Here is a 25,465-nt window from a genome sequence, read left to right on the forward strand (position 1 = left end):
AATTTTTTGTTCCCTTGCCTAAATAACCCCTGAAATTCATCAAAATTGCTCAAAATAAGGCAAAATAGAACAGATTTATGCTGTCATTCGCCAAAATTAGTTCCCGCCAAAATTAAAATATTTCAAGATTTTCACCGCTCGCCAAAATTAGTTCCCGCCAAAATAAGTTCCCTTAAGGTACCTCTTTTTTAAAGGAACCATTTTAAAGGGGCCAAAAGTCTAAAGAACTAAAGTCCATTTTTATGAAAGTTGAGATTTTTTCCTCCTGAATTTCTTCTTTTGATACAAAAGCTCTATATCTCAGTATTGATAAAATATTAATGTAGCGATTTAGTAATTACAAATTTTAGCCATTCAAGGCTCAAAACTATAGTTGTAAGTGTTTGGGCTTCGTCCCTAATCGAGGTGAGGCGAAGCTGGGCAGAGAGTCATTTACTATGTGAAATATTTCACATTTCTTTACATAACCGTAGATCTTAAAGTGTTAAGCAATGATCTATCTACCTAAAGTTGGTTTCACGTTGTACAGTCTCTAAACTTAATCATTTCTAATGTCTCATTGTAAACTGTAAACTGGAAACTCGTTTGGAATTTCTAACTTTCCCTTCAGACAGTTTGACAAGTTGACATAAAGTCCATCATATCAGTCGCTATCAGTGAATGAGGAAGCGTCCGAATCGCTTTCTTCATCGCTCGCTTCGTCTGATGAATCGGATTGTTGCTGGGGCGGAGGCGACGAACCGTCCATTGGGGCGTCTGGGGTACTGCAGGTGTGAAAAAGAAAAAATTCATCAGAACACAATATTAGACCTACCTGATATTACACTACACGTTTTTTTTTTTAAGAAACTAGTTTTACCAAGCAGCCTCAATGCTTCTTAAGAAATCGGCCTTTTGAGCCTTAAGTGTTTCTTACATGTTTCTAAACTTTGTCAAGCTTAAAGGACGCATGTCGATAATACAATAGTCTAATTGACAAATATACGGTACTTTCCTATCTTCTATATAGATTTTCTGACTTTCTCAAGTGTTTCTAACTGATATGTACAGTATGTGGCCCCCAAAACGGCGATCAAATTTGAAATTTCTCTCAAATCTAGAGGAAAAGAGATTTTACAAAAATTTTTGCTGCATGAAAACCTTTAACATCTCTACTTTATTTCCTGGAAGTTCTTTTTCAAAATTTTCAATTTCAACAATATTTTTCAATCGCTTAAAGATAGGTAGCTTTTTTCTAATGGCCCCCAAAACGGAGGTTTGAAATTTTAGCGATTTCTCGAGATATCTTTAAGATATGAATACAAAATTTTGACCATAGTTTTGAAATATGATTTAGAGGGTTTTGGGCATAAATTTATTTGATAAAATTTTTACAGTATACCCCTGGTTGTCAAAATGCAGGTTTGGGGCCCCCAAAACGGAGGTGTAGTTAAAATCAAATTATTAAGCCCAGTGGTAATAGGGGGAAAAACTATGAACATATTTGTGTTTTCCCTTAAATTTACGACCCGATGGATGTAAAATTTATGATTTTTATGAAATATTTCAAGATTTTCGATATTGCAAAGTCCAAACTGAAAATTTAGAAATTTTCAAAATGACAATTTTGATTTAACAACGTCTTAATCAAGTTTTTGAAAACAAATCTCTTTTGAAAATAGTTCCATTCATGTATGGAATAAGCTGTGAAAATTTTAGAAAAAAAGCTTAACTGAAACTGAAAATATTAAGCTTTAAAGATATTTTTCTCCTATATTTTGCAAAAAAATGACAGAATTTGCCGTTTTTGCTGATTCAGCGAAAAATTTTATATATAATGTTAATTTTTTGTTATAAACTATTAACTCAAGGTGATAGGAATAGAATTCCAAGATTTTTGCTTTTTCTCATATTTAGAATTTTCGGTTTTGTCAATGCTGATTCTAGGGCTCCAAAATACTGGTTGACCTTCAAGATGCTATATCTTTTACCCAGCCTCTAAAGTCACAGATGTATTTGCATTTTCTGAACGGCATTAGGTGTAGAAAGTTTCCTATACCCCGTTTTCATAACTTATTTTCAATATCCAAGGAGCTAGAGTGAGTTATATGCAATTTTTATCTAATTTTGGTGTTAAAATATTTCCTTTAGACGCAAATATGTTATTTTGAATCTGTCTCAAACCAGCAAAAACATGCTCATTTTTAAGTATAACCATCATTCTTTCAAAATAAACAAAAATCGTTTAATTCTGATAAATCTACAAGTCAGAATCTTCATTTTAATGAAAACCTCCGTTTTGGGGGCCGTCTCCGTTTTGGGGGCCATATACTGTATGTATATTTCTGGAACCTTGATTGGAAAGTTCTTAAAAAAAACGAATTAACAAATGCTATTTTCTCATTCTCAGCCTCAGCATGTTTCTTAGATGTTTCTTAGTTTTTAGGCATTCTGAGCCTCATGTTTCTTAAAAGTGTGTTACTTAAAATAAAAAAAAAACGTGTAGCTGCTTTGAGAGCATGCTTGAGTTCAGTAAGAGATGTTGAAATAATCAGTCAAGGAACATCGCGAGATCGCAAAATAGCGAATTAAAAAAATAAACTTTCGCGATAAAAATGAATGTTTTCAAAAGTGACTAATGACTTTGATTTCAAAGGGCTAAAACTGTTACAACTCACTCGAGTAGATCTGGGTTCAATCCTTCAGCCGCCATTTTGGCTTTGACAGCACCTGAGGGAACGCCCTGGAATGAAAAGAAAGTTATCAGAGCTTAGAAAATATCTATAGGATGGGATGATGAGGAATGCAGCTTAGGGCCCCATAAAAGAATTTCTCAAAGTTTTCTTTTTGGAAATCAGAATCGAAATATTGTACGATACTTACGAAATTGACCATTTTGAAAAACTTCATGTATCTTGGATCTTTTGAAACAGTCATTTCTGAAAAGGGAATTGATTGAGGTTTGGTATAATCTTATTTTTTATTTTTTTCCACAGTGTATCTTCCCGTATCTTCCCCATTGGAACATGTTTGATTTAGAAAGTCCTAATGATTCGTATTACTTACATCTTAAGATATAAGAAATCAAATCGAAATCAATTGTACTTTAACTTTCAATTTCTCTCATAATAGGACAACTCAGGCCCTTAAAAACAACTAATTAAGTTGATCTCGCCCCTTCTTGAAATATTTCGAGACTTGGATTATCATTTTGAGCCAGGCTGTGGAAGAAATTGGTAAGTATGTAAGTAAGCTACCTACTTGGTTTTTTAGGTTCCACTGCAGCTAAAATGAAAAATATGAAGGAGTCATATGCCTGCACAATTGTCTGACCACCCGGGATGTAGTATTTTGGCAAAACACAAAATACTTTTCGTTTAATGCTTGGTCAAGTTCTTTGACTACATTTTTTTCTTTTATAGCATATGAGGCTCAGTTTTTGGTACCTAAAAAATGACTCGATTGTTTGGTACCAATAGAATGCTAAGCATACTCGAGCCTGATATAGGGACAGACACTTGCTTATAAAAAAAAATACATGTCTGCAAGTCCAAATTTTACACACTTTTAATTTTAACCCTTTTATTATCAAGCTTTTTAGGGTTCCATCACCCTTGTATAACTTTAAATCTACAATCAGTGCCGAAATATATTGGCAATTTCGGGTATTTTAACGTTTTTCAGAATTTAAAGCTTGGGCGAGAATTGCAATAATTTCAGTACTTCCACTTTATTTAAGGGGATTTTTCGATTTGGGAGGGGTTAAGTGGCTTCCAGGCTATGTTCTCAGCCATATTGAAACATTTTTGAGATTTTAGATCATGAGATCCTAAGGTCGTAAGCCTTAAGTCTAATGTTGAAATTAAAATTTAGAGTTAAAACTCTACTTTCCAACCGTACTTTAAAGCACTTAATAATCACTTGCGATTTTAAAGTTTTGAGGGAATTCTTTTGTGCCAAACATTTTCGCGCCGATAGGAGAGGTAGTATGGACTTGAAACTTGGCAGAAATGTTCTCTACCATAGAGGAACTCATAGGAAAAAAATTGAGTCGATGACGTCATAAATCAGATTGTAATTGAAGTTGAACAAATAAAGAATTTTCAATTCTGTTTTGATTTGCTGAAAGGGATATTTTCTGAAAAATCTTTAAGCCAATTCAAGAAATGAATATTTTCTGAGACAGATATCTATAGCTTGTTAAAATTTTAAGTCACATGGATAACTGAATCAAAAGTTATGTCAATTTAAAGATTTTGAGATTTTACAGAGATTTAGCTGGGTTTTATGACCTGCATGCAAAAAAGTCATAAAACCTGATGTTGTAGGTGTATGATTGTAAAATAGGTAGAAACATTGCTAATAAGATTATATTAAAAGTAATAAGTCTCAGAGTGTCAAAAAAATATTAGCTAAAAAGCGTATGATACAAATAGGGTTAAGCACTGTAGACTGAAATCTCCAATAAGTTAATAATTTACTTTACTCACTAACCAATAAAAATTTCATATAAAAAAAGAAAATGCAAATTGGTCTTACCTGGTTCCGGTATGGTGTCATCAGTCTTAAATAAAGGGGTGACAAAAATATTAAAGTTGCCCACAAAACTGCTACAGACAAAAATCTCGTGGGTAGTGGGTTTTTAGCAAAATAATAGAAGTTGTAGATGTAAAGCTTGGAGGAAGAGAGCCTTCGGCATTTTAAGTGGAAGGGGGATTAGTAGAGGGAAATTTGTAGTAAAAAAAACGAACAAATTTCCCCCGACTAAATAGCACGTGAATACACCTACTTCTTTTGGACCATTGTTTGCTTGAGGTGTTTGTTGCTGAGCAGGCGTTTGTTGTGTGGTTTCAATTGATGTTGTTTGGGCTGCTGGAGGAGGAGTTGTGTCGATGGGGGCTATTTCGTCAAGCCCAGGGATGGATGATAACTGAAACAAAAAACATATAAAACATATAAAAGATATATGTTGAAACATGTTCCAGTCATAAAAATTGTCAAAGAATAGTGCTCAACTCGGCAAAAAAATGATTTGTATGTATGAGATATATATCGGTACCTATTATTAAGAAAACTTAAAAGTTTAGAAGCATCAAATTGATAAAATGAAAAAAAATAGGCGACTACTATCTTTACGTGACTTCATCAGTATTCTCTAAATAAGTAATAGCAAAAGTAAAGAAAAACATTCAACTTACTTTTGCTTCAAGAATAGATAAAGTTATTTCCAATCTCTGAATTCGTCTTTGCATATCAGCTAGTTTCTTTCAAAAGAAAAAAAAGACTCAAACCAGCTCAAACTCGAAACCAAGCCCTAAATTCTAAAAAGTATAGAACTGATACTTCATGATTTAAAGATTTATCAAGTCGAGATTCACTCCTGTAAAGAGCAACCCACATCATAAGAATAAAATTCCACACGACTAGGCACAATAACAACCTTTACAACCTTATCAGATGTCTTAAAAACGGCTATAGTCCTCTTTAAAAAAGTAATTTTGGCTCCAATTAGGACTTCTTCTGCTTCAAAGAGTTTGGGCCATCAGTCAGGGGTAAACCTGGTATAATGTAGGGGGTGTAAATATCTACTTTTTCAAATCTTACCTCTTCACAAACACAAGAAAATCTATTCAAGAAGCGAACAGTGTGAGTGATGAAATGATTCAAGAAAGCCAATGTTCTTTTATGGTTGATTGCTGGTGTCTAGAATCGCAAAAGACAAAACACATTAGTAAAAAAATTGCACCTCTCAACCTTAAATTGTTACATTGTTACCTTACAAGCTTAAAAAACTTCGCAACTAGAATATTGTCGTTTAATTTCAGCCTGTTCTGTTTTTAAAAAAAGTCAAAATTGAGAAAAGCGACTGACACTTCTGAGGAGCCTTTACCGTAAGTTGTTCTAATTTCGACATAGCGGTCTTCTAATTTCAACACCCTTCCTTAGAGATAGGCATAATAGGAATGTTGGAACCACTGATAGACAAAAAAAATTTTACTCTCTGAACGTTAAGCCAAGACAATTAGTTTCAATCAGCGATTCCGACTTTTCTATATTCCTATTGGACCAACTTACGGCAAAGATTTATTATACACTGGATAAACGACTCATAAAACGATGGAGAGCGATCATTGTATTTCCTTTGTTTCAGAAAACAATCGATGTTCTAGCTATGTCCGCAAAGGACAACTGTCATGGCGGCTCGAAGATGTGTGATTTAAAAAAATGTTTATCAGTCTTATTTTTAGAAAGTTCTCTAGCTCTTTCTTTTTGTACATTTGCAGAAAAAAAGTTTTAAAGTAAGGCTAGCATTCCAAGCCGTATACATTTGTGAAATCTAATGTGAGAAAAACATCATTAGACAATAAATTCAGACAAAATGCTTATAGTGACACAAAATTTACAATTGGAGATATCTTTCCAAGGCTGTCCCCAGAAGAGCTGAAATTAACATAAATAAGACTTGAGTGTCTTGGCTCCACTGTGGTATGAAAATCCTTCGGAGGCACGTGGTGGCAAGGTGGTTTTTTTGAGGTTGAAGTTTCCGGTGTCAACATTAAATTTCTTATACACAACACGTCTTTTGCATCTTTCTCACAGCTTGAAACGTCATAACGACTTATAATTAGCAATTAAGGGGAAGAATTTGACTCTCACAGGAAGTTTTAAGTCTCTTTTGGGAATTGGATGAGTGATTTTCGATAAGAAATGCAATAAAAATGCTTCGAAAAATCATTTAATGAGGGAAGGAGAGTGAACAATAATATCATTACTGCGGACATAGCTAGTACACAAGAAATCGGCAAAAATCTGTTACTTGTATATCCAGTGTATAATAAATCCTTGCTTACGGTAATAAATATTCCTTTGCATTTTGAGGGATCGAAAATCCCATAGTCGCAAGAAATCAAGAACTGTTTGATGCCAGTTGTAAAAATGCAAATATTTTGAGAAAACTGGGTTTAAAGATTTTTGAAAGGAATCCGTGTTTACCACTCAGAAACTAATCAATTTTGGTACAAAAAGGTTGGTGTCAGTTTAGCAGATTGCATCAGTTAGCAAACTCTAATCATATTTGATTTACAGAATGTATAGTTTAGAAGATAGAAATTACTCAGAATTACTTCATTTTCCTTGGGAAATACAGTGAACATACATCATTTTCCTTGAGAAATACATAGTGTGGTCGTGTTACAAAAATACAGGCTGTTTGTAGGAAAAAAATAAGATCTAGCTGAAACTTTCTCCAGACCCTCTCAATAGGATGCTTATATCTCAGGAAAAATTCCCCTAAAATCCCACTGGTGGAACATCCCTTTTTTGGGACATTTCTATTTTCCCCAGGCAAAATCCTAAGGGCGAAATTTTTTGAAAATTTCAAACTTATTTCCAGACAATATCATGTATACCATTCGAAAGCTCTCGAAAAACTATATAGAAGACTTTTAAACGGTTATCGCTGATTTCTTTACCTAACTCGAGATATTTCATGCGCAAGTTCCACTTTTCGCCACATTTTGGTCTAAATTGACCATAAATAGCATCTTCTGCGTGAATTATCTCGAGTTAGGTAATGAAATCGGCTATACCCGTCTAAAAGTCTTCTGTATAGTTTTTCGAGAGCTTTCGAATGGTATACTTGATAATGTCTGAAAACGAGTTTGAAATTTTCAAAAAATTTCGCCCTTAGGGTTTTGCCTGGGGAAAAAAGAAATGTCCCAAAAAAGGGATGTTCCACTAGTGGGATTTTAGGGGAATTTTTCCTGAGGCATAACCATCCTATAGAGAAGGTCTGGAGAAAGTTTCAGCTAGATCATATTGTTTTCCCGTAATTATGCTAAACGACCTCACTAACAGTGAACATACTTATACTTCATTTTCCTTGGGAAATACAGTGAACATAGTACTTCATTTTCCTTGGAAAATACAGTTAACATACGTCATTTTCCTTGAAAAATACAGTGAACATATAACGAAAAACAAAAACAAAATCAAGAATTGAAAAATTGGACATCCATTGGAATCGAACTCGGAGCCCCAAGCATATGAAACAGATGATCTAACCGCTTGAGCTAACCACGCTTTGTAAGTAGTGAGGGAAAGCGTGAACTGATAAGAAAGAAAAAGGAAAGAAAGAAATGAGAAGAAAATTAATTCCCGCTTTGATGTTATTATCGAAACAAAAGGATCAGTCATACCGAAATTCCTTTCCACACGTCAGCAATCTAGTTTCTATAAATATGAAAACTAGATTGTAAGGAAGATTCTAAAAAATAATAGCTGTTTTCTTAGACGACTACATTAAATAGAAAAGTATGTTTTTGAAAAATGAAATGTAATTACCACCATTTCCCAGAGTGAAACCAGATTTCATGCTAATGCTATTATGCTTTGAATGACAATCAAAAGAGATTTTGTAGATGAAAAATTGATAACGCAAAGTGAAAAGTAAAAAGAATTTGTTTGACAACCTTGCCTCAACCTTGCCTTATTAATATTAAGAAAAAAGAACTATATGCTACAGTTAAAAAGAGGCGTTGTGGTATAGTGGACATCAACCTTGATTCCTGTACAGGCGACCAAGGTTCGATTCCCACTCACACAGTTCACTTGGCAAGTGAACAAACCTTTGCCCGGGTCAACCCATGCCATCCATGTGTGGGGAATTGGGTAGTCAGTTCAAGGTGCTGACGGGATGCTTACTCAAAGCATCTATAGTTGCAAGAATCGGCTCCCAGAGCCTCCTGTAACTCAACCATAATAGATAGATAGTTAACCAACTGCCTCTCCCAAAATCTGTCAAAATTTACATAGCTTGTGCACCAGTCATCCTCAAACAGATTCCACTGTCTATCCAGAACAGGCTGTCAAATTTATCTTCAAACAAAGATATATTCAACGCAACCGTCCCGTATTACAAAGATGCCCTGAAACGATCCGGGTACAACCATAAATTCGAGTACACACCTAAACAAAACAACAATCGTCAACGTAAAAACAGAAAAAGAAACATCATATGGTTCTATCCACCGTTCAATAACAACGTTGCAACAGATATCGGTCGACAATTCCTGAAACTTGGCAATATGCACTTCCCCAGAGGTCACAAATTCAATAAGATCTTTAACAAGAACAGTATAAAGGTCAGCTAGAGTTGTATGCCAAATATGAAATCGATAATCAACATGCATAACAAAAAAGTCTTGTCTACCAACGAAACCACAAATGAAAACCAGACCTGTAACTGTACACAGAGACAGCTATGTCCCATGCAACAGAACTGCCTGGTAAAAAGTTTATGAAGCAACAGTCACCAGCGATTTACCAAACTACGGAGAGAGGAAATACATTGGACTTTGTGAAAGTACGTTTTTACGTAAGAATCACCAGCCACAAATCAAACTTCAACCTAGAAAGATACCGCAACAATACAGCTTTATCAGCTGAAGTATGGCGTATCAAAGACCTAAACGGCCAACCAACCGTATCCTGGCGAACCATCCGCAAATCCAAAGCATTTACTCCAGATACCAAACGATGCAATTCGTGTCTTGCCGAGAAATTCGAGATCGCTAACTATCCAGGCAGTGTAGACCTAAAGCTCTAAACCAGCATCTAATAAAACCAGAATATGATTCTTCAATGGGAATCAAAACTATGAAGTGCACTTACAAACATCAATTTGTCAGATCTAAAAATTCAGGAAAATCTACGAAAACAACCGAATTCAGCATCAATTTAAACCTTTGCAGCCCATCTGAGTGTGTTACAAGTGAAGAAGGAAGATCCAAAGGCACACTTGAATGTAAGAAATGCAATCGAATCGTACACTACATTTGTTCAAAGCTCCCCGTCTATCAAATCCAGTTATGTCTAACATACAAATCGAGAGCTTTTGTCTGTCAAAACTGTGTCGTGATCACCCCTGATCTATTGGAACGGGTCAATTCATGTGAAACATCAACAGTTTCAGGATTCCGAAAGGAGATAAAAGCTTGCGAAAATATAATGAAAGCCCAGGACGTAGAAATCACTCAACTGAAGTCCAAAGACGTTAATACAATGATCAGCGAAATAAAGGATAGCTTTGAGACCAGAATGGCAACGATCGAAAAGAAGATGGAAGACATCGTTGAGAAGAAAGGAGAAAATAGATCACAAAGCTACGCAGCAGTCGCGTCGAGGCAAATCGAGAAAAACATAGAAAACGTACTTCGAAGGGAAAAACAGGAGGAACGACAGATTCAATCCACGGCGTGCAATCTAATTCTTCATGGTGTTGGCGAATCCACTGAAGATTCAGAGGAGTCAACCAAAATCTACGACGAAGAATATCTAAATGAAACAGTCTTACCTAAGAAACTAAGCTTAAGGAATATAAAGATTGAAGAAACTCAAAGAATCGGAAAATTTTCGAAGGAAAAGGAACATGAAAAACGCTATCGACCAATAAGAGTCCGATTTGCAAACGAAGAAGACAAAAATACAGTGTTAAGAGCAGTGGCGTGGTGGGAAAGTTTCTCTGGGGTGGCCAAGGCAAATATGGCGCCCTTTTTAAAGATTTTTTGTTTTTGGCGCCCCTCTCTATACGCTCATTATGAACACAAAAAAGGGAGTGTGCGAGCGAAGCGAGCCAGAAAATTTTGAGTTTTTGAGGTGATGAGGGGCGCCATTTTTGTTTTTTCATTTGTCAATCTTTCAATAAGGGCGCCTGAAAAATCCTTCTTGGCGTCGCTTATTTTTGGGCGCCCCTTCTCAAAAGGGCTCCGCTGGGGGGGCCTGGCCCCCCTGGCCCCCCCTGCCACCACGCCACTGGTTAAGAGCAATCACTAAAGGAGAAAGATTGCCCTTCCGTGTGACAGAAGAAATTACGAAAAGTGAAAGGAAGACAATCAAAGAGTGGTGTATGAAAGCCCAAGAAATGAACACGTCACTAAAGGATGCAAACTTTAAATTCAAAGTCAGGGGGAGCCCTAGGAAAAAACTCTATTTTAAGAAAATTGTAAACCGAACAAAGAGCGGTTCATAAAGGCCCATGTGCTCGCACGGTGGCCTGCGAACTTGTATAGCATTATTATAGATCTAACAAAATTAATAACCGCACTGTCATCATTGACAATAAAACAAACGATTTTCTGTCAAGAGCCTTGTAAACATTCCAACAACTTCCATCGAAATGATCTATCACAGCTCAGTCTATCATTTTTAGCGTGGTCTGAGGATTGAGCCGAGAACGCTCCACGAACTCCTGCGCGGGTGAAAAACTTCAATCTGTCAATCATTTTCTCCAGCGTAGAGTACGCGAAGCGATTCTAGCTTTACGATAGTGTCGCAGGTCATCAATGGATAGTATTCAATTATCATTATCCCTTTATTTTCATTCCTAGAACTTTTGCAAAAAAAAGGAAAAATAGAAAAGTTGTATTTTTTACTGCTCTATTCACATACTGAATTTGAAAGATCTTCTATGTGGCGTTTTTTTGCAAACTTCAAAAAACTGATTTTTGTTCCACCTTGTTAATGTTAATGTTAATGTATATATTCTTTAAAGTCGAAAAATGTGTACAAATCTGTACTAGCTTTAAAGCTAATAGAGTTCGACTGCCTATTTTACAAAATGAATCATTCATCATCATCTGTTAATGCCCAATCGCTGACGATTTCTTCTGTAGAGCATTTTGGTTTGTAATTTGAAAATATTTTTGTTTGGTTTTGTAATTTTTTAACGAGGCGTAGTTTTGTTCTTGGGCTTCCTCTTACGCGCCAGTTGAATCCTTTATGGTTATTGCTTTTGGTGAGTTTCTTTGCTTGTTCGTGCATCTCCTTGATCTTTTTCCGTTCGTTGATTGTGAAATCTTCCGTTATACTTACCTGAAAGAAGCAAGTTTCTTTTAGCATGTGTAAATTCTTCATGATAAGATCTTTGTCATGTTGACTTTGCAGGGTGACTTTCAGAGGACGGCCATTCTTAGTTTTTCTGTCTCCTAATCTGTGGTGAGCAACATTGATTTCTGGAACATTGATGTCATCTAGGAGTTCTCGGAACCGAAATATGTCATATTTTTCCCCATTTTCTTCTTTTTCCTTATCTGGGCCTGAATATTCGAGAAACCCGTGAGCGATCATATTCAGTTTTCTAGATTCTATGTCTCTCCTTTCACTTTCTTCCTTCCGTTTTTGTTCTTCGGCAGATTTTATATCTTCTTTTTGCTTCTTGGTAATCTCGGCGTATGTTTTCTTTGATGTATCCTTTATTATTTCTGCTGTGTGCTTTATTTCCTCCTTTATCATGTTTCTTGTCTTTTCCTCCATCTCTTGTAGTTTTCCTGCCAGAAAGGTTTTGAGGTCATTTTTGATGGAATCACGGGTTTTTGTGTTGGTGTTGACCTCATTGTGCAGTTTTTGTATGACGTCGTCTTTCTTTTGAAGTTCATTTTGCATCATATGTTGAGTGTTTTTCCCTACTTTATTTCTTAGGTTTTTCGTTATTCGTACGCAGTTTGAACATAAGTAATGATCGTTGTAGGATGTCACGAATATTTGTAGTTGATACAGGGGTAACTGTGTGCACTCATAATGAACTGATCTTTTACATTTTTTGCATGTTAAGCGATCCAGGTCTTTGTCTTCAGTACATCTTGACGGCGTGCAAGCTTGAGGTGGTGAGGCTGCTTCGAAAGGCTGATCTTTATCCATTTTGATGTTGTTTTCATGAATTTTGATGTTTTTATTTGTTTTCAGCCATTTTTTCGAAGAGCGTTGCAAAAGCGTCTGATCTAGTTGACGTCAAATAAAAACAGTAAATGAACCTTTGCGGGACTTTGGCCCGACTTTGGCTTAAGTGCTTGAGTGCAGCATAGGGTACAAAGTCCAAACATGCGTTTCCCGTAATTTTTGTGTAAAGAGTTAGGACGACCCTCAACATGGCCCGAGAATTCTCGGGCCTCTTCGGGCCATGTTCAGGCCAAGAGACCCTTTCAATTCTTTTGGCCCGAACATGACCCGAGTCATTCGGGCCATGTTCGGGCCATGTAAATGTTAAATTGATTCAGCATGTCCAATCAAACAAAATAGTACAAAATAAGATTTGTCTGTTTTGTTTATATCGCTCAAAAAAACTTTACGAGCTGGCCCGAATTCTCGGGCTAGCTTGGGCCATACTCGGGCTTTATGCGAATTCCAATAAAAGTTTTGGCCCGAGAATTCTCGGGCCATGTCGAGGGTCATGAGTTTATAGGTCTACACTGCCAGGCAAGAACTTACTGAAATAAGAGATCAGAAATTATTGCCAAATGTAGACACAGGCGAAAATTTCAGCTTGATATCTTTGAACCACCTGATGACGTTCAAATGTGACGTCAAAAACATTTTTGAACCAAAACAACATATTGTATTTTATTTTCTAACGTTATTTCATTTCACTGAAGTGAAGATTGGTGCCTGAGCACCATGAAACTCTGAGTTTGAAACAAAGATATTGAGTCAACTCTTTATTATAGTAACGCTCTATTTACTTGTTGAGCACTCTACGAGGAGAAGATAAACACCCTCTACAACTACAACAAACATAGCTTGTGCATATAAATCTTTGCTTCTTTTCACTTTTTTGAATTTCAAAAACTTGAAAACTATTAAAAAACTTACTTGTGAGAGATCAACTTCAGGTCCAACAATGGGAAGTCCATCATCCATTCTTTGAGCTTTAGATTTCACCTGTCAACCTGTTAGATGTTTTTTGAAGAGGGAGTTTTGTTGATTTGTGTTCTTGCAGATGCGTCAGCTGACTTGCTTTGCCTTCTCAATTATTTTGGAGGAAAACGAAAGTTGTTTAGAAAGATGACTATAAAGCCAATTAATGCAAAGTAGATTCTGATTTCTTGTCTAGATATCAAACTATCAAACTTGCTTTGATAAAATATAAGTCATTGCTTGAAAGAACAAATAAACAAACATGGTGGCATTGTGATCTTTTTCGCAAATCAAAACCTTAACTTAACTACCTAAAGTGTCTTTTCTATCGATCACTTTAAAACCAAGTATGTTTCAAGATACACCAAGGTCTTCATCTCCAATCAATAATGAGAAAAACACAACTTTTGGAAAGAGTCAATTGTCAACAGCCTTTTCATTTCCTGCTGGTGGAGGAGATAATTTATTTCAAGAAACAGGAGACTCAACACGCTCTTTGCTTGCTCCAATATATAGCAAGCAAGAAAAGGCTACTCTTGATATTTCTTCCAGTATTAAGACACCAAGGAATCACAGTAAAAACAGTTTTTCCAATGAGAGGGTTGCATTGGTTACAGGAGGAAAAAGGTAGCAATTTCATGAATTTCATTCTTTTTTGTTAGATTTATGAAGCCCTAGAGAGATGTTGTGCTTTAAGCTCTTCCAAGCAAAAAAAAGTGAATAGCGCAAAAAATATTGTTGCTATTGTTTTCGAAAACCTGTGAAGCTTCTTATTGGTCAAGCGCTGAAATTCTATTGTACTGTAATGTCACGTGACTTAGGTAGGATTTCCTACCTAACCTCGGCACACTTTTCAGCCAAAGCACGCCATCTAGCCCTTCGGGCTTTACAAATCTATGATGTCGACATTAGACCAAGTTACGGTATCACAAAAATAAACTGAAATAAAACACTAATACTTTATAGCATGTTGCGCTGCTGGAAGATTCGCAGCTTTATTGTGTGCTAATTCAGGAGAATGTCAATTTGAACAAAATTTTTTTTCAAAATCGAAAAAGTGATAATACCTTAAGGGAAGAAATTTTAGCGAATTCGGCGAATTGCCTTGGGTATAAATTTAGCCAAATTTTCTTTCCTTCAAATTTAAGTAGGTCTTTCACCAAAATAAGGTGCAAGACCTTATTTTATTAATTTAATTTATATTATTATTAATTAATTATTTATATTAATTTAATTTAATTTCAATTTAGTCTCAATTTCTTGAGTCTGCTAAATCACGTGCCTCACGTGCCCTAGTGCCTTAACTTTTTTTTACGTGCCTCTAGTGCCTCAAGTGCCCTAGTGCCTCACGTGCTCTAAATTTTTCACATTTACTTTTTTTTTTTCAAGAAAAAAATCCAAAATCCAAAATCCAAAATCACGTGAAAATTGGCAAAAATCACAAAAAAATCCAAAAAAACAAAAAAGTCTCGTACAACTTTTCGGGAATGATTTACCCCTTTTTCATGTGCCCTTAAATTTTCACGTAGCCTATTGTTTTTCACTTGTCCTCAATTCTCTGGTGTTAACAGGGTTTTGCAAACTGAACGAAATATTACTTACACCTTTACTTTACTTTAAATTGCATTTTAATGCACAAAATTCTCGAGTTAAAAGTTAAAAGTTAAAAGTGCGAGTTGCAAATTAAAAATGCTAGTTGCAAATTTAGTATAAAGTGATATACACTTTTTATATAAGAACAAATTTATATGATCAATTCAGAAAAATAATTATCATTATCATTATTTTTCAAAGCTATGTGCTTTTTTTTTTTTAAACAACAAAAGGAAATCAGTAAAAAGCTTTCGCCGCTCAGCGCACGTGGTGGTCAGCGGTTCTTATAGCTGTAAAAATTACAGTCGAAACAAGGGGTAATCATCTTGTCACAAGCGAGTATAATACTTTTCAACAGCATTCGCTGACACTTTTTCTCTCACTTTCTTTCTCTTTACTCGCAGGTGCCGAATAAACGGGAGGGGGTAGGGGGCGTTTATTAATTTTTCGATTTTTTTTCCAACTCCCGGACCTTACACACCGAGATTGTTGTCGTAGCAGCTAGTTTTCTTTCGGAATTGTTTTCCACAACGCCTCAACGGCGATATAATTATACATTTAAATGATTCCAGGTCGTTGAACAGAAATAGTCAGAATAATTTGAAAAATTTAAAAATTTGAAACAAAGCTTTAACAATATTTTAATTAGCTAATTTCTGTGTTTAGAAAGGCAACATAAGTTAAATGAAAATTATCCAAAGGTTGAGTTTATTAATTAAAAAATTAGGGCACTAGGGCACGGGAAATTTTAAGGCACTTGAGGCACGTGAGACACTAAAAAAGCTGTCAATTACCGATACCGAGTACCTATCGACTTAATCCCGAAATACCGATAAGAAAGACCTCATATCGCTAAAAAAATTTAGGGCACGTGAAAATTTTAGGGCACTTGAAAAGTTTAGGGCACGTGAGAATTTTAGGGCACGTGAGAATTTTAGGGCACATGAAAATTTTAGGGCACTAGGGCACGTGAAATTTTAGGGCACTAGGGCACGTGAAATTTTAAGGCACTAGGGCACTTAAGGCACTAGGGCACTAGAAGCACGTAAAAAAAGTTAAGGCACTAGGGCACTTGAGGCACGTGATTTAGCAGACTCCAATTTCTCCCTTAAAGCCTTTTTTCTTCGATTTTCAGCTAAAATATTGAACCAAAATGCGTCGTTAATTTTCGCCAAATTTAGAAATTTTATTAAATCGCCAAAATAAATTCTTCCAAATTGCACCAAAATTGGCGAGCCTATTCGCCAAAATTTCTTCTCTTAAGGTATTGAATTTGCAAAACTGGAGGTAGCATGGGATTCCAAGCTCACAATTTTAGAAGAAAAAAAACGTTACCTCACACAGTTCTAAGATTATATAGCTTGGTGCAGGTAGATCAGTCTGATACAGAATGTTTGAAACAGTCTGTGTGCGAACCCCTGTTGACAGACTTTCTGATCTTTGGAACCCCAGGTAGACACGCATAATCAACTTACCATCAAAACTCTTCAACAAGCTCTAAAATTTTTCAAAACTACTAAAAACCACATCAAAACATCAGCCACATGTTTTTAAAAAACTTTCAGCCAACAGCAATTTTGTTAGTCTACACAATAGACAGCTTCAGGCTTTTAGGCTTTTAAGCTTTTAAAAGCTCTTGGTCTATAGGCACTGCTATAGGCGGCCACTAGTAACCCCCACCGGGAATAGCTTATTGATTGGTTTTAAACATAATAGACAACTTTCACAAAAGATATGTTTATCAATAGAGATTTCAAATAAAAGAATGTTTAAAACACAGCTTATTGGCTTAGGTTTCGAAACTCTCTATTGTTTCATAAAAACCTCAGTGCGCATGCGATTTATTCGGAGAACTGAAATATTCAAAACAAGAGTAGTGCTCATACGAAGACTTTTTAGGACTTAATTTGGGTGTCTTTTTATTTAGAATTATCTCTAATCAATCGTACAGGTCTCTAATTTTACTTTGGTCTATTGGATATTTTGGATGGAAATACTTGTGAGGGGAATAGTTTATTGTGATAAACCCGGATTTTTCGCTGCGATCACTATGCAATGGTCATATACCGACTAATCTATGAGCAGTACCTAATTAATTGGTCAACTGATAATTCAAATGATTTTAATTTTCGATAATATTGAAAAATCAATCACAATCAATCAATTTTATTTAGCTTGTCCTTATGTGATAATGCATTGGAGTCTTCATAGCTCAACACGTAAGGGGGGGGGCACAAATTGTTCGACTTATGGAAATTTCGAGTTATGGAGATTGGTTTATAAGGCATTTTTAACTGAAGGGACCAAAAAATTTTGTTCGATTTAACTCGACATGGATGCGTACAAAAAAAATTATTGAACCCCGTTTTGATCAATGAGTAAATGTATACCAAAACTATTTTGATCAATGAGTAAATGTAAGTTTTATACCAAAACTGTCTTTTTGCATAGGTTTTGCATAATATGACCACAGCAAATTTGCCGTCATGATTTCTGCTTAATAATCCAAGATGGTGGAAAGATCTATATGAAAGTCACGAGCCCTGCTATTCATAACTTGTGTCGGTCATTCAAATCAGTATTTAAAAGTAGTTCTAACAAATTGTTGAGTGTATTAAAAGTTATTGGTTTACGTTGTCCTTTCAAATCGGTTTGACTTTTTCATCCACTTGTGATGATTTGAATAGTAGTTTTAAGTCCAGTTTCGGAATTTTTTCGAGAAAAATGCATGTTATCATGAATATTAGCGTACGAAAATGACTTGTTGCTTGGTAAGACTTAACACATAGCCATTGTAATCGTATTTTGAGCTTTTAAAGTAAGAGCAAATAGTTCTTTTCGAATGTTTTAATGATCATTTTATTTCATCATCCCATTTTTTTCGTTATTCGGTCCTCTTAAACCTCTTTACTACACTGTCAAACTGGGTTTTCCGAACTTACTGTATACGCGTAAAAGTTGTCTGCAGTAGGAGCAGAAATCATCAATCTATATTTTTATTTCAAATCTAGTACTCCTGAAGATACCGGCAAGGAAAATGCTATAAACCAACATAACAGCGATGTAACGGACAACCTTCAAGAAGAAAAGAACAAATCAACAAAAGAGAGATCGTCATCAGTGGAGAAAAACACACAGGAAGAAAAATCCAACAATGCCCACAACACAACAATGACAACAGACAGTTCATTTGCTTCTTCTTCCAACGACCACCAAACGGCATCATCTTCAACATCCTCCCTAAACAATGTCAGGTAATGCCAATTCCTTTTTACACAGGGAAAGTATTTCTTTGTGTCCGAAACATGCTTTTTATAACGAAAAATTTATTTTTGAAAAATAGCAGCGAGTTTGCTATAAATGTTTGATTACATAAAGTAAAAACAAATCTTAAGATGAATAAAAAATTATTTTACACGAGCCCCTTCTTCTCGAAATGGATGAGTTGATGATCATCTTCCTTCTTCTTGCAACATTGACAATATAAAAGACACGATGTTAATAAGTTCCCAAACATCAACATCTCCATCAGAAAGAAAAATAGAAGCATACCAAAGTCTATAGAGGTCAGGTTTTCCAGACTTCTGTTTGATTCATATGCACGAATGTATCTTACTCGCGATCTTGGTAAAAGAACGATACTTATAAACAGGATGATCGCTGAGCGGTTGGCCAGTTGAAACGCATCGAAACCTAACTTGATGGAAAGAAATGCTGTGCTTTTTTTGAAAACTGCAATGTACCCTAAGGTGATATTGATGATTAAAGATAAATGTGTCCATGCTGGGAATGTGTTGTATGTTTGCAAGAACACGCCAATCATATCATCTTTGAATTTTCCTCCGAATCCATAATAAAGTGATCTTGCCATTATTGTCATAAAAACGAATACCATCAGTAAATGTGTCAATACACGTTGTCTTTTCCATATTTTAAGTTCCTCAGTGTTTGAAAACCGTTTGTCCATTTTTACGGTGAGATTGGAATATTTTATACTTCCTCCTTTCCTTTATTGATTGTTGTTCGCCTTATTGTTAACTGCTTATTGGAAACCTTAACTCACTACGTCGAAATTAAAAGTTGGAGGATGGTAACCATTGTTGAACAAGTCATTAAAAAATAATGCGATTCATTAATTCCGTTTACATCGTTTTCAACATGATCATGTCTCTTCTATTTTTTACAAGAAGTAGACCAGCTAAATTTCTTTAACACAACTGCACAATATCTCAAGAAGCATTCTCCTCAATAAAAATAACGTATATGTCTGATAACATACAAAACGAATTGTACGTTTAACTTCACACGATAACCAAAAATATTACAAAACCGTAAACCGATTAGATGTTATCAAAGAAAATGATACACGAAACTTTTACTCGCCAAATGATTGAAGTTAGGACTTCAGTGTTAACTCATACTCATAAAAGACTCAATGGAGGTCGGTCAAAATAAACAAGGAGGTGGGAAATTTCTGTGTATTGCACACATATGGTGCTTCTTGGATTGTAATGTTTATGAAAGTAGACGCACTATCTTTTTTAGATCTTCCAGTAATGCTAGTGGAGAGAAAGATTAGCGTTATTTTAAACTGCAAACCACGATAGTGAAATGATTCTAAGAAAAAACTTACAACTCACAACCTCAGCTTTCTAAAAGATTTGGCTGAGGTGGTTTTGAGCTATGACCTGTTTACAGTGGGATGAAATTGAATTATTTTGGGTACTTTAATGGGATAAACTTTCGCGGGGATTAAATTTCGTGGATTTCGAGGAAAATCCGCGAAATTAAGTCCCAATGGAAATTTGGAAGGGCCTCATCCGCGAATTATTTCTCAATAAAACTCAAAATATGTCAAATAAATACTATTTTGAATGGTTACTTGCATCAAAGAAGCGCTAATAATGTGTACTTCAACAACCAACATGCATGTTTTTTGACAGTAAAAGTAACAAAATCGTGAAAATAATGCCACCCAATAGTGCCACCCGCGAAATTTTTGAATTTCGCGGATAAGCCCAACCGCGAAAGTTTATCCCATTAAAGTATAATTTTACGTCCGTAGGCGTCAAAGGGTTAAATATTGAGTTCTTCTCTTTTGTAGCCTGGATGAGATGATCGATTTGAAAGGAAAGACTTGGGATGATTGGTTCCTGGAGAAAGCCATGCTTGAGATGAAGAGAATCAAACTGATCAACGTCAAGAAGAAAGAGTTGGACAAGAAACGTTCACAAGAACGAGAAGAGAAGATGAAGAAAGAAATGCAAGCAGCAGAAAATCGTCAAGATTGGATGAAGAGGAAAAAGTTCCAAGCTGAAAAACAACGGTGTGAAGAACTCGCTCAAAAAGAATTTCAAAGATTAAAGGTATGTAAATGTTCAAATGCCAATTATGGAGAGGACTGTCTGCTTATCTGTTTAATATGAATAGATAAACTAAACCTTGGGCCATTTGCTTTATATAACCTTTCCCACAAATATTTTTCCAAAAGTTTGCTTACAAAAGTCTTAACTTAAAAATAAAAAGTTTTTCTTAAAAGTTTTAACTTACAAAAAGTCTTTCTGAGTATTTATTAGCCAAAAATTTAACTCAATAACGTCACAATTAGAGATTCGATTAGTCGGATTGATTTCAATGCTCTGCGAAAAATAGCTGTTAGTACGGCATGGGGTAAACCTTTCTGAGACAACCCCCACTAGTACTAGTGTCACCTTAATAAACACTTGATGAAGGGAAAAAGTATAAACTTACTATCCTTGAAACTTTTATTTTTTGAAATAGGAAAAGCAAGAGAAGGACTTACTTGAGGAAAAAGCCAAACAGAATTACGATGAATGGTACGAGAAGAAGAAAGCTCAAGAAAAAGAAGCACGTTTACGAAAGAAACACGAGAGAAATTTGGAAGAAGAGAGAATTCAAGAGAAGCAGCAGCAAGCGGATGATGCTTACAAACGATGGCTGTCGCAAACTGACGAGCAAAGTAAACCTTTCAGATATCATGGAGGAGGACGTGTGTCCAAAAAGAAAAACCTTTACTCGTCTCCTGATCCGACCTTCACGAACCCTTTACCATGGGTGGATAGTGTGATGGAGGAGGAGAAAATGTACAGGTGTAATCACCAAAAGAAAATCTTCTCATCACCTCCAATGTTGTGGCAAGATATTGAAAACCGCCGCAAACGAACTTCTGATAACAGGTTGAGGAAAACTTCGGTCACGTGATAAAAAGATGCTCTGGCATTTCGAAATGCACTTTTTAAAATATTTTTCTATCTTCCTCCTTAACTTAAGAATCCTACAATTTTTATATTTTACCTAGTATTAAGTTAGAATAATATCAACCTTAAATATGATATGTTTTGAAATATTTTACATCGTTCGTTTATTTTCCTAACACTATTCATGGTCTACCAGGTCACGTGTCATTTAATTATTTCCCCTCCTTCATTTATAAAAAATGATGCCAAACTGTTCAAATTCATTTAATATTCTACATCTCAACAGTTTTGAGCTCATCCATTTAACATCGCCTTATCAACTATTATTGTCATTCCATTTTAAATTTCGATAATGTCTTTGATGTCGGAACTTTCAATGATTTTGATTCCATTTCGCTTTTCTTTTGTTTTCATACCTTCGATGCTTTCATCGCAAACACCACGACATGCATCTTCGATGACGAAGGTCTGAAAACCATGAGTGTTACTATCGAAAGCTGTGTATGCTACACAAAAGTCCGTCGCAAGTCCACACACAAAAACATGGGTGATTTTACGATCGATGAATTCTTGGAATAGAATTGTTTGTGTCGAGCGTCCGTTATCCCAGAATGCACTGTAACTGTCGATCTGAGGGTGTGTTCCTTTTAAGATGCGGATCGAATCTTCTTTTACCTGTGTGTGAAATAAAGATAAAATTGTGGCAACCAATACAAAAGAATACTTTGAGTTTCTAAGAAATGTATTAAAAAGAACGAAGTTTAGAATCAACACATATTTAAAAGACTTTTCAACGTTCTTACATTTAGTTCTGAATGTAGCTCAGCTCCCTCTGACTCTTGTATGCAATGTGGAGGCCATAGGACTTGTTCGATTGGTTTGTCACCGTCATACACCACCTTATCCAACACTTTTGCTTCTTCTGCGGAGACGGTGGAACTTTCATGAAGAGGGTATTTAGAGACGTTTGTGTAGAAAGAACAATGGTCTTCAGGATGCCAATCAGTGGTGTAAACAACAGCATCAAAAGGATGTTCTTCCAAGATGTTGTTCACCACTTCCACTATTTCTTCCCCATCTTGATTTGCTGGTGAATTTTTCAACGCTAACGATCCAGAGATGAAATCATTCTGAACATCCACAACTAATAACGCTGTCTTTTTCGAACAATCCCTCCTCAATAAATATCCCAACACTTTGGCCATCATCTCGAGGTCTACTTTCTTATCGACCTAAAATCAAGAAAACAAACTTGGAACGAAAGTATGACTTCGTGATTTAAAGAATAGTGAGACAGGGGGTGGTTTAGATTCTCCCATCTCCACTAGTCAATGCTAACCATCAGGTCTATGGTGCAATGAAATGACTCACTGTGCATTCTTCGAAGAGATCGAGGACGTCTTGTTCTTGATTGGGATCCATCTTGATGTACTTGTCTCCACCAATCACCTCCAGGAACAAGTCATCCAAAGCACTCATCGGAATGTCCGCGATCTCTTCGTACTGTTCCCTAAGGAAGAAGTATTTACTTCATGTTGGGAATATTTGATGGCAGTTTCTTTGAGACTCGGAGACAATTTGTTTGAGTTCAAAATCATTCCTTGTCATCTTCTAGTGAATGATGAGATAAGTCACCGGTGAATTAGAAGTGTGGAATGATTAGAAGTTCGTGGTCTCGTGTTTTGTCAAGTTCAGTAGTGTAATACATAATGACTTATCTACTTAATGTCACTTACATTTGGAGGTTTTGCAGAACTTCCAGACATTTTTGTTCAGAGAAATCTCGTTCTTCCTCTCCACTCTCTTCTTCTCCTTCACGCAAATAATCAAAATATCCACTGATCTTCAACAATTTCATTTTCTACCTCAAATCTATAAATCAACAGATGAAAAATTTTCTCACATGATAATATGCACAGACTATAACTTCAAACACTTCCTTGAACATGACAGTTTTTTGTGTCATCTATCGATGGGTTTTTATCAATTACGCGATAATTAACCATCATTAAATATCATTAAACAATTCAAATACAAACCTTAATCAAAATACACTGTTCAAGACTTTGGCAAAATAGTAGTTCAGCAAAATTCAACACCTTATCACGAATAAGTTTCTCATAAACAAAATCTTTTCAAACATTTTAACTTTGATGTATAGAGAGAGAGAATTCAATCAGAAAGCTTAGTGAGTCTATTATAAAAGCACGACCATCTCTCAGTGGTAAGCCTAAGAGAAACAATTCATTAAACATATAAATGCTATCATAAAAAGCCAACTTATCTAACGGGATCAAAACATGTTTATTTCGCTCGTTGAATCACGCGTCTGCAAGTCGATACTTTATAATGTCAACGTAGTGTTATGTTATTGCAAAACAAACATTAACGAAACACCAATTATATCAGCGAAGGGAAATTTTCACCTTCTCTTATAGTTATCTACTTTTATCTACTGGGAAGCAGCAAAGCCTTAAAGTGTTCTTAACTTGTTCTTAATATTTTGGCCATCGAAGCCTTATGTTATTATATAGTTTGTTCTCAAACGCGTACACGCTCATCATAAACAGACCTCGCTCTGTGCATCGCCTTTCCTTTCTCCAACGTCTCGAATAATTAAATTGGATGTTGATGAAGAGATGAAGAGGTCCATCTTCTTCATGTTATTTTCAACATTTTCATTTTTGTACTCTTTTAAATAATTTATGAACTCACAAGTTTAACATCTTTTTATTTTTTGAATAAACTAGATATAGTATTACTGGCGATCTTACGGAGTTTTTTCAATCATTTTTAATTCCCCTCAATTCTTCCATACAGTTAATAAAGTGAACTTTTCTGTACGAAACCCCCTTTTTCAACTTTTAGGAGTTGTATTTTGCTTCGTGTTGTGAGGTTTGACAGCGAAAACTTTCAAGTGTTTTTAAGCCAAATTTCGCAGAAATTAAACATATTCCCCATACACGTTTTTTTTTTATAAGAACGTCAAAAATTTTCGAAGCCTTCGGATGTTCTTAGTTTTTTGGATTTGAAGGCTAAAAATGTTCATAAAAGGTTCTTATTTTCAGCATTTTTTGAGCATTTTGATGTAATTTCTTAAGAAAATGCATGTTTTTAAGTCTCCAAAGCCTTAGAATGTTCTTAGAATATTCTTAAATTTTTGGGTCTCGAAGCCTTATTTTCTTATATAGTTTGTTCTTATAAAAAAAGACGTGTATTCCCTACACTATTTCTAAATCGAGTAATGCCAAAGCAGGTACCTCTTAAAAGGTAATGGGGTCTCGGGTAGGCTGCTGGCATCCACTAACGGATTCGTGCTCCTTATAGAGGATGCTTAATAAGCGATATTTCCTTTGTCCAGAGATTTGCCGCCTTTAGCCGATATACGGCTAAAGACATTTTTTAGCTGTCGAGTGTCTGCAAATATAACATTACGTAATGTTTAAATTTTCTGTGAGGCACCAAATCATAGATTGGAAAATATTTTGGATTTCGAAAAAAAAGTAGGCGGAAAGAAGTTTGCTTCTTTTTCTTCCTCCTTTCTTGTTTAATGTGGAGATTTCGTAAAAGATGAGAAATTAGATTTATTTATTTATGTGCACCAACAAAATTTTGCTTCATAAAACTACATTTTGATGCTTGAATTTGGACTTGTATGAGGTGGCCTTTGTATTTATCTTTTTCATGTCATTAGCTTCAATTCTTTTGAAGAGATTGGAGTGTTTTGGGTTGTTTTTTTTTTCTTCACTTTTTTGTTCATATTTGTATTTTTGAAATTCGACCGAAGGGCTGAAGGAAAGGTTTTGATAAATTTACAGACCAGATATCTTATAAAAGCAAAAGTCGACAATAAATCTACAGACTCTAAAAAATGAGCGCATTAGATTGTTTTTTTTATTTTTCTTTCTGTTTTGTTTTTCTGGTCTGGGATTCGAATTTCGAATGTAAACATTCTTATTGAAAACTCGAAACGATCGTTTTTGCGC

General features: G+C 35.4%; 3 protein-coding genes across 3 annotated transcripts; 1 reads left to right on the forward strand and 2 right to left on the reverse strand.

Annotated features, from left to right (window-relative positions):
- Window positions 1-393: 393 nt before the first annotated feature.
- LOC136821194 (WASH complex subunit 3-like) lies at window positions 394-13,828 on the reverse strand. Its single transcript, XM_067077430.1, has 9 exons — window positions 13,624-13,828; window positions 5,584-5,682; window positions 5,178-5,243; window positions 4,769-4,909; window positions 4,519-4,543; window positions 3,241-3,264; window positions 2,863-2,918; window positions 2,658-2,722; window positions 394-764 (listed from the first exon to the last, which is right to left on the reverse strand). Exons 1-9 carry the CDS (start codon window positions 13,669-13,671, stop codon window positions 644-646), a joined length of 645 nt encoding a protein of 214 aa, XP_066933531.1. The 5' UTR covers window positions 13,672-13,828; the 3' UTR covers window positions 394-643.
- A 94-nt stretch (window positions 13,829-13,922) lies between these two features.
- Window positions 13,923-21,633, forward strand: LOC136821192 (coiled-coil domain-containing protein 34-like). Its single transcript, XM_067077428.1, has 4 exons — window positions 13,923-14,295; window positions 18,273-18,515; window positions 20,366-20,627; window positions 21,043-21,633. Exons 1-4 carry the CDS (start codon window positions 14,018-14,020, stop codon window positions 21,481-21,483), a joined length of 1,224 nt encoding a protein of 407 aa, XP_066933529.1. The 5' UTR covers window positions 13,923-14,017; the 3' UTR covers window positions 21,484-21,633.
- On the reverse strand, window positions 21,502-23,615 carry LOC136821193 (nicotinamidase-like). Its single transcript, XM_067077429.1, has 5 exons — window positions 23,519-23,615; window positions 23,216-23,351; window positions 22,851-22,989; window positions 22,283-22,711; window positions 21,502-22,154 (listed from the first exon to the last, which is right to left on the reverse strand). The coding sequence occupies exons 2-5, from the start codon at window positions 23,335-23,337 to the stop codon at window positions 21,819-21,821; spliced, it is 1,026 nt and encodes a 341-aa protein (XP_066933530.1). The 5' UTR covers window positions 23,338-23,351; window positions 23,519-23,615; the 3' UTR covers window positions 21,502-21,818.
- Window positions 23,616-25,465: the final 1,850 nt, after the last annotated feature.

This window comes from Clytia hemisphaerica, unplaced genomic scaffold (assembly GCF_902728285.1).
Source record: "Clytia hemisphaerica strain Z4C2 unplaced genomic scaffold, Clytia hemisphaerica genome assembly, whole genome shotgun sequence".
In the NCBI taxonomy this organism is placed as follows: domain Eukaryota; kingdom Metazoa; phylum Cnidaria; class Hydrozoa; order Leptothecata; family Clytiidae; genus Clytia; species Clytia hemisphaerica.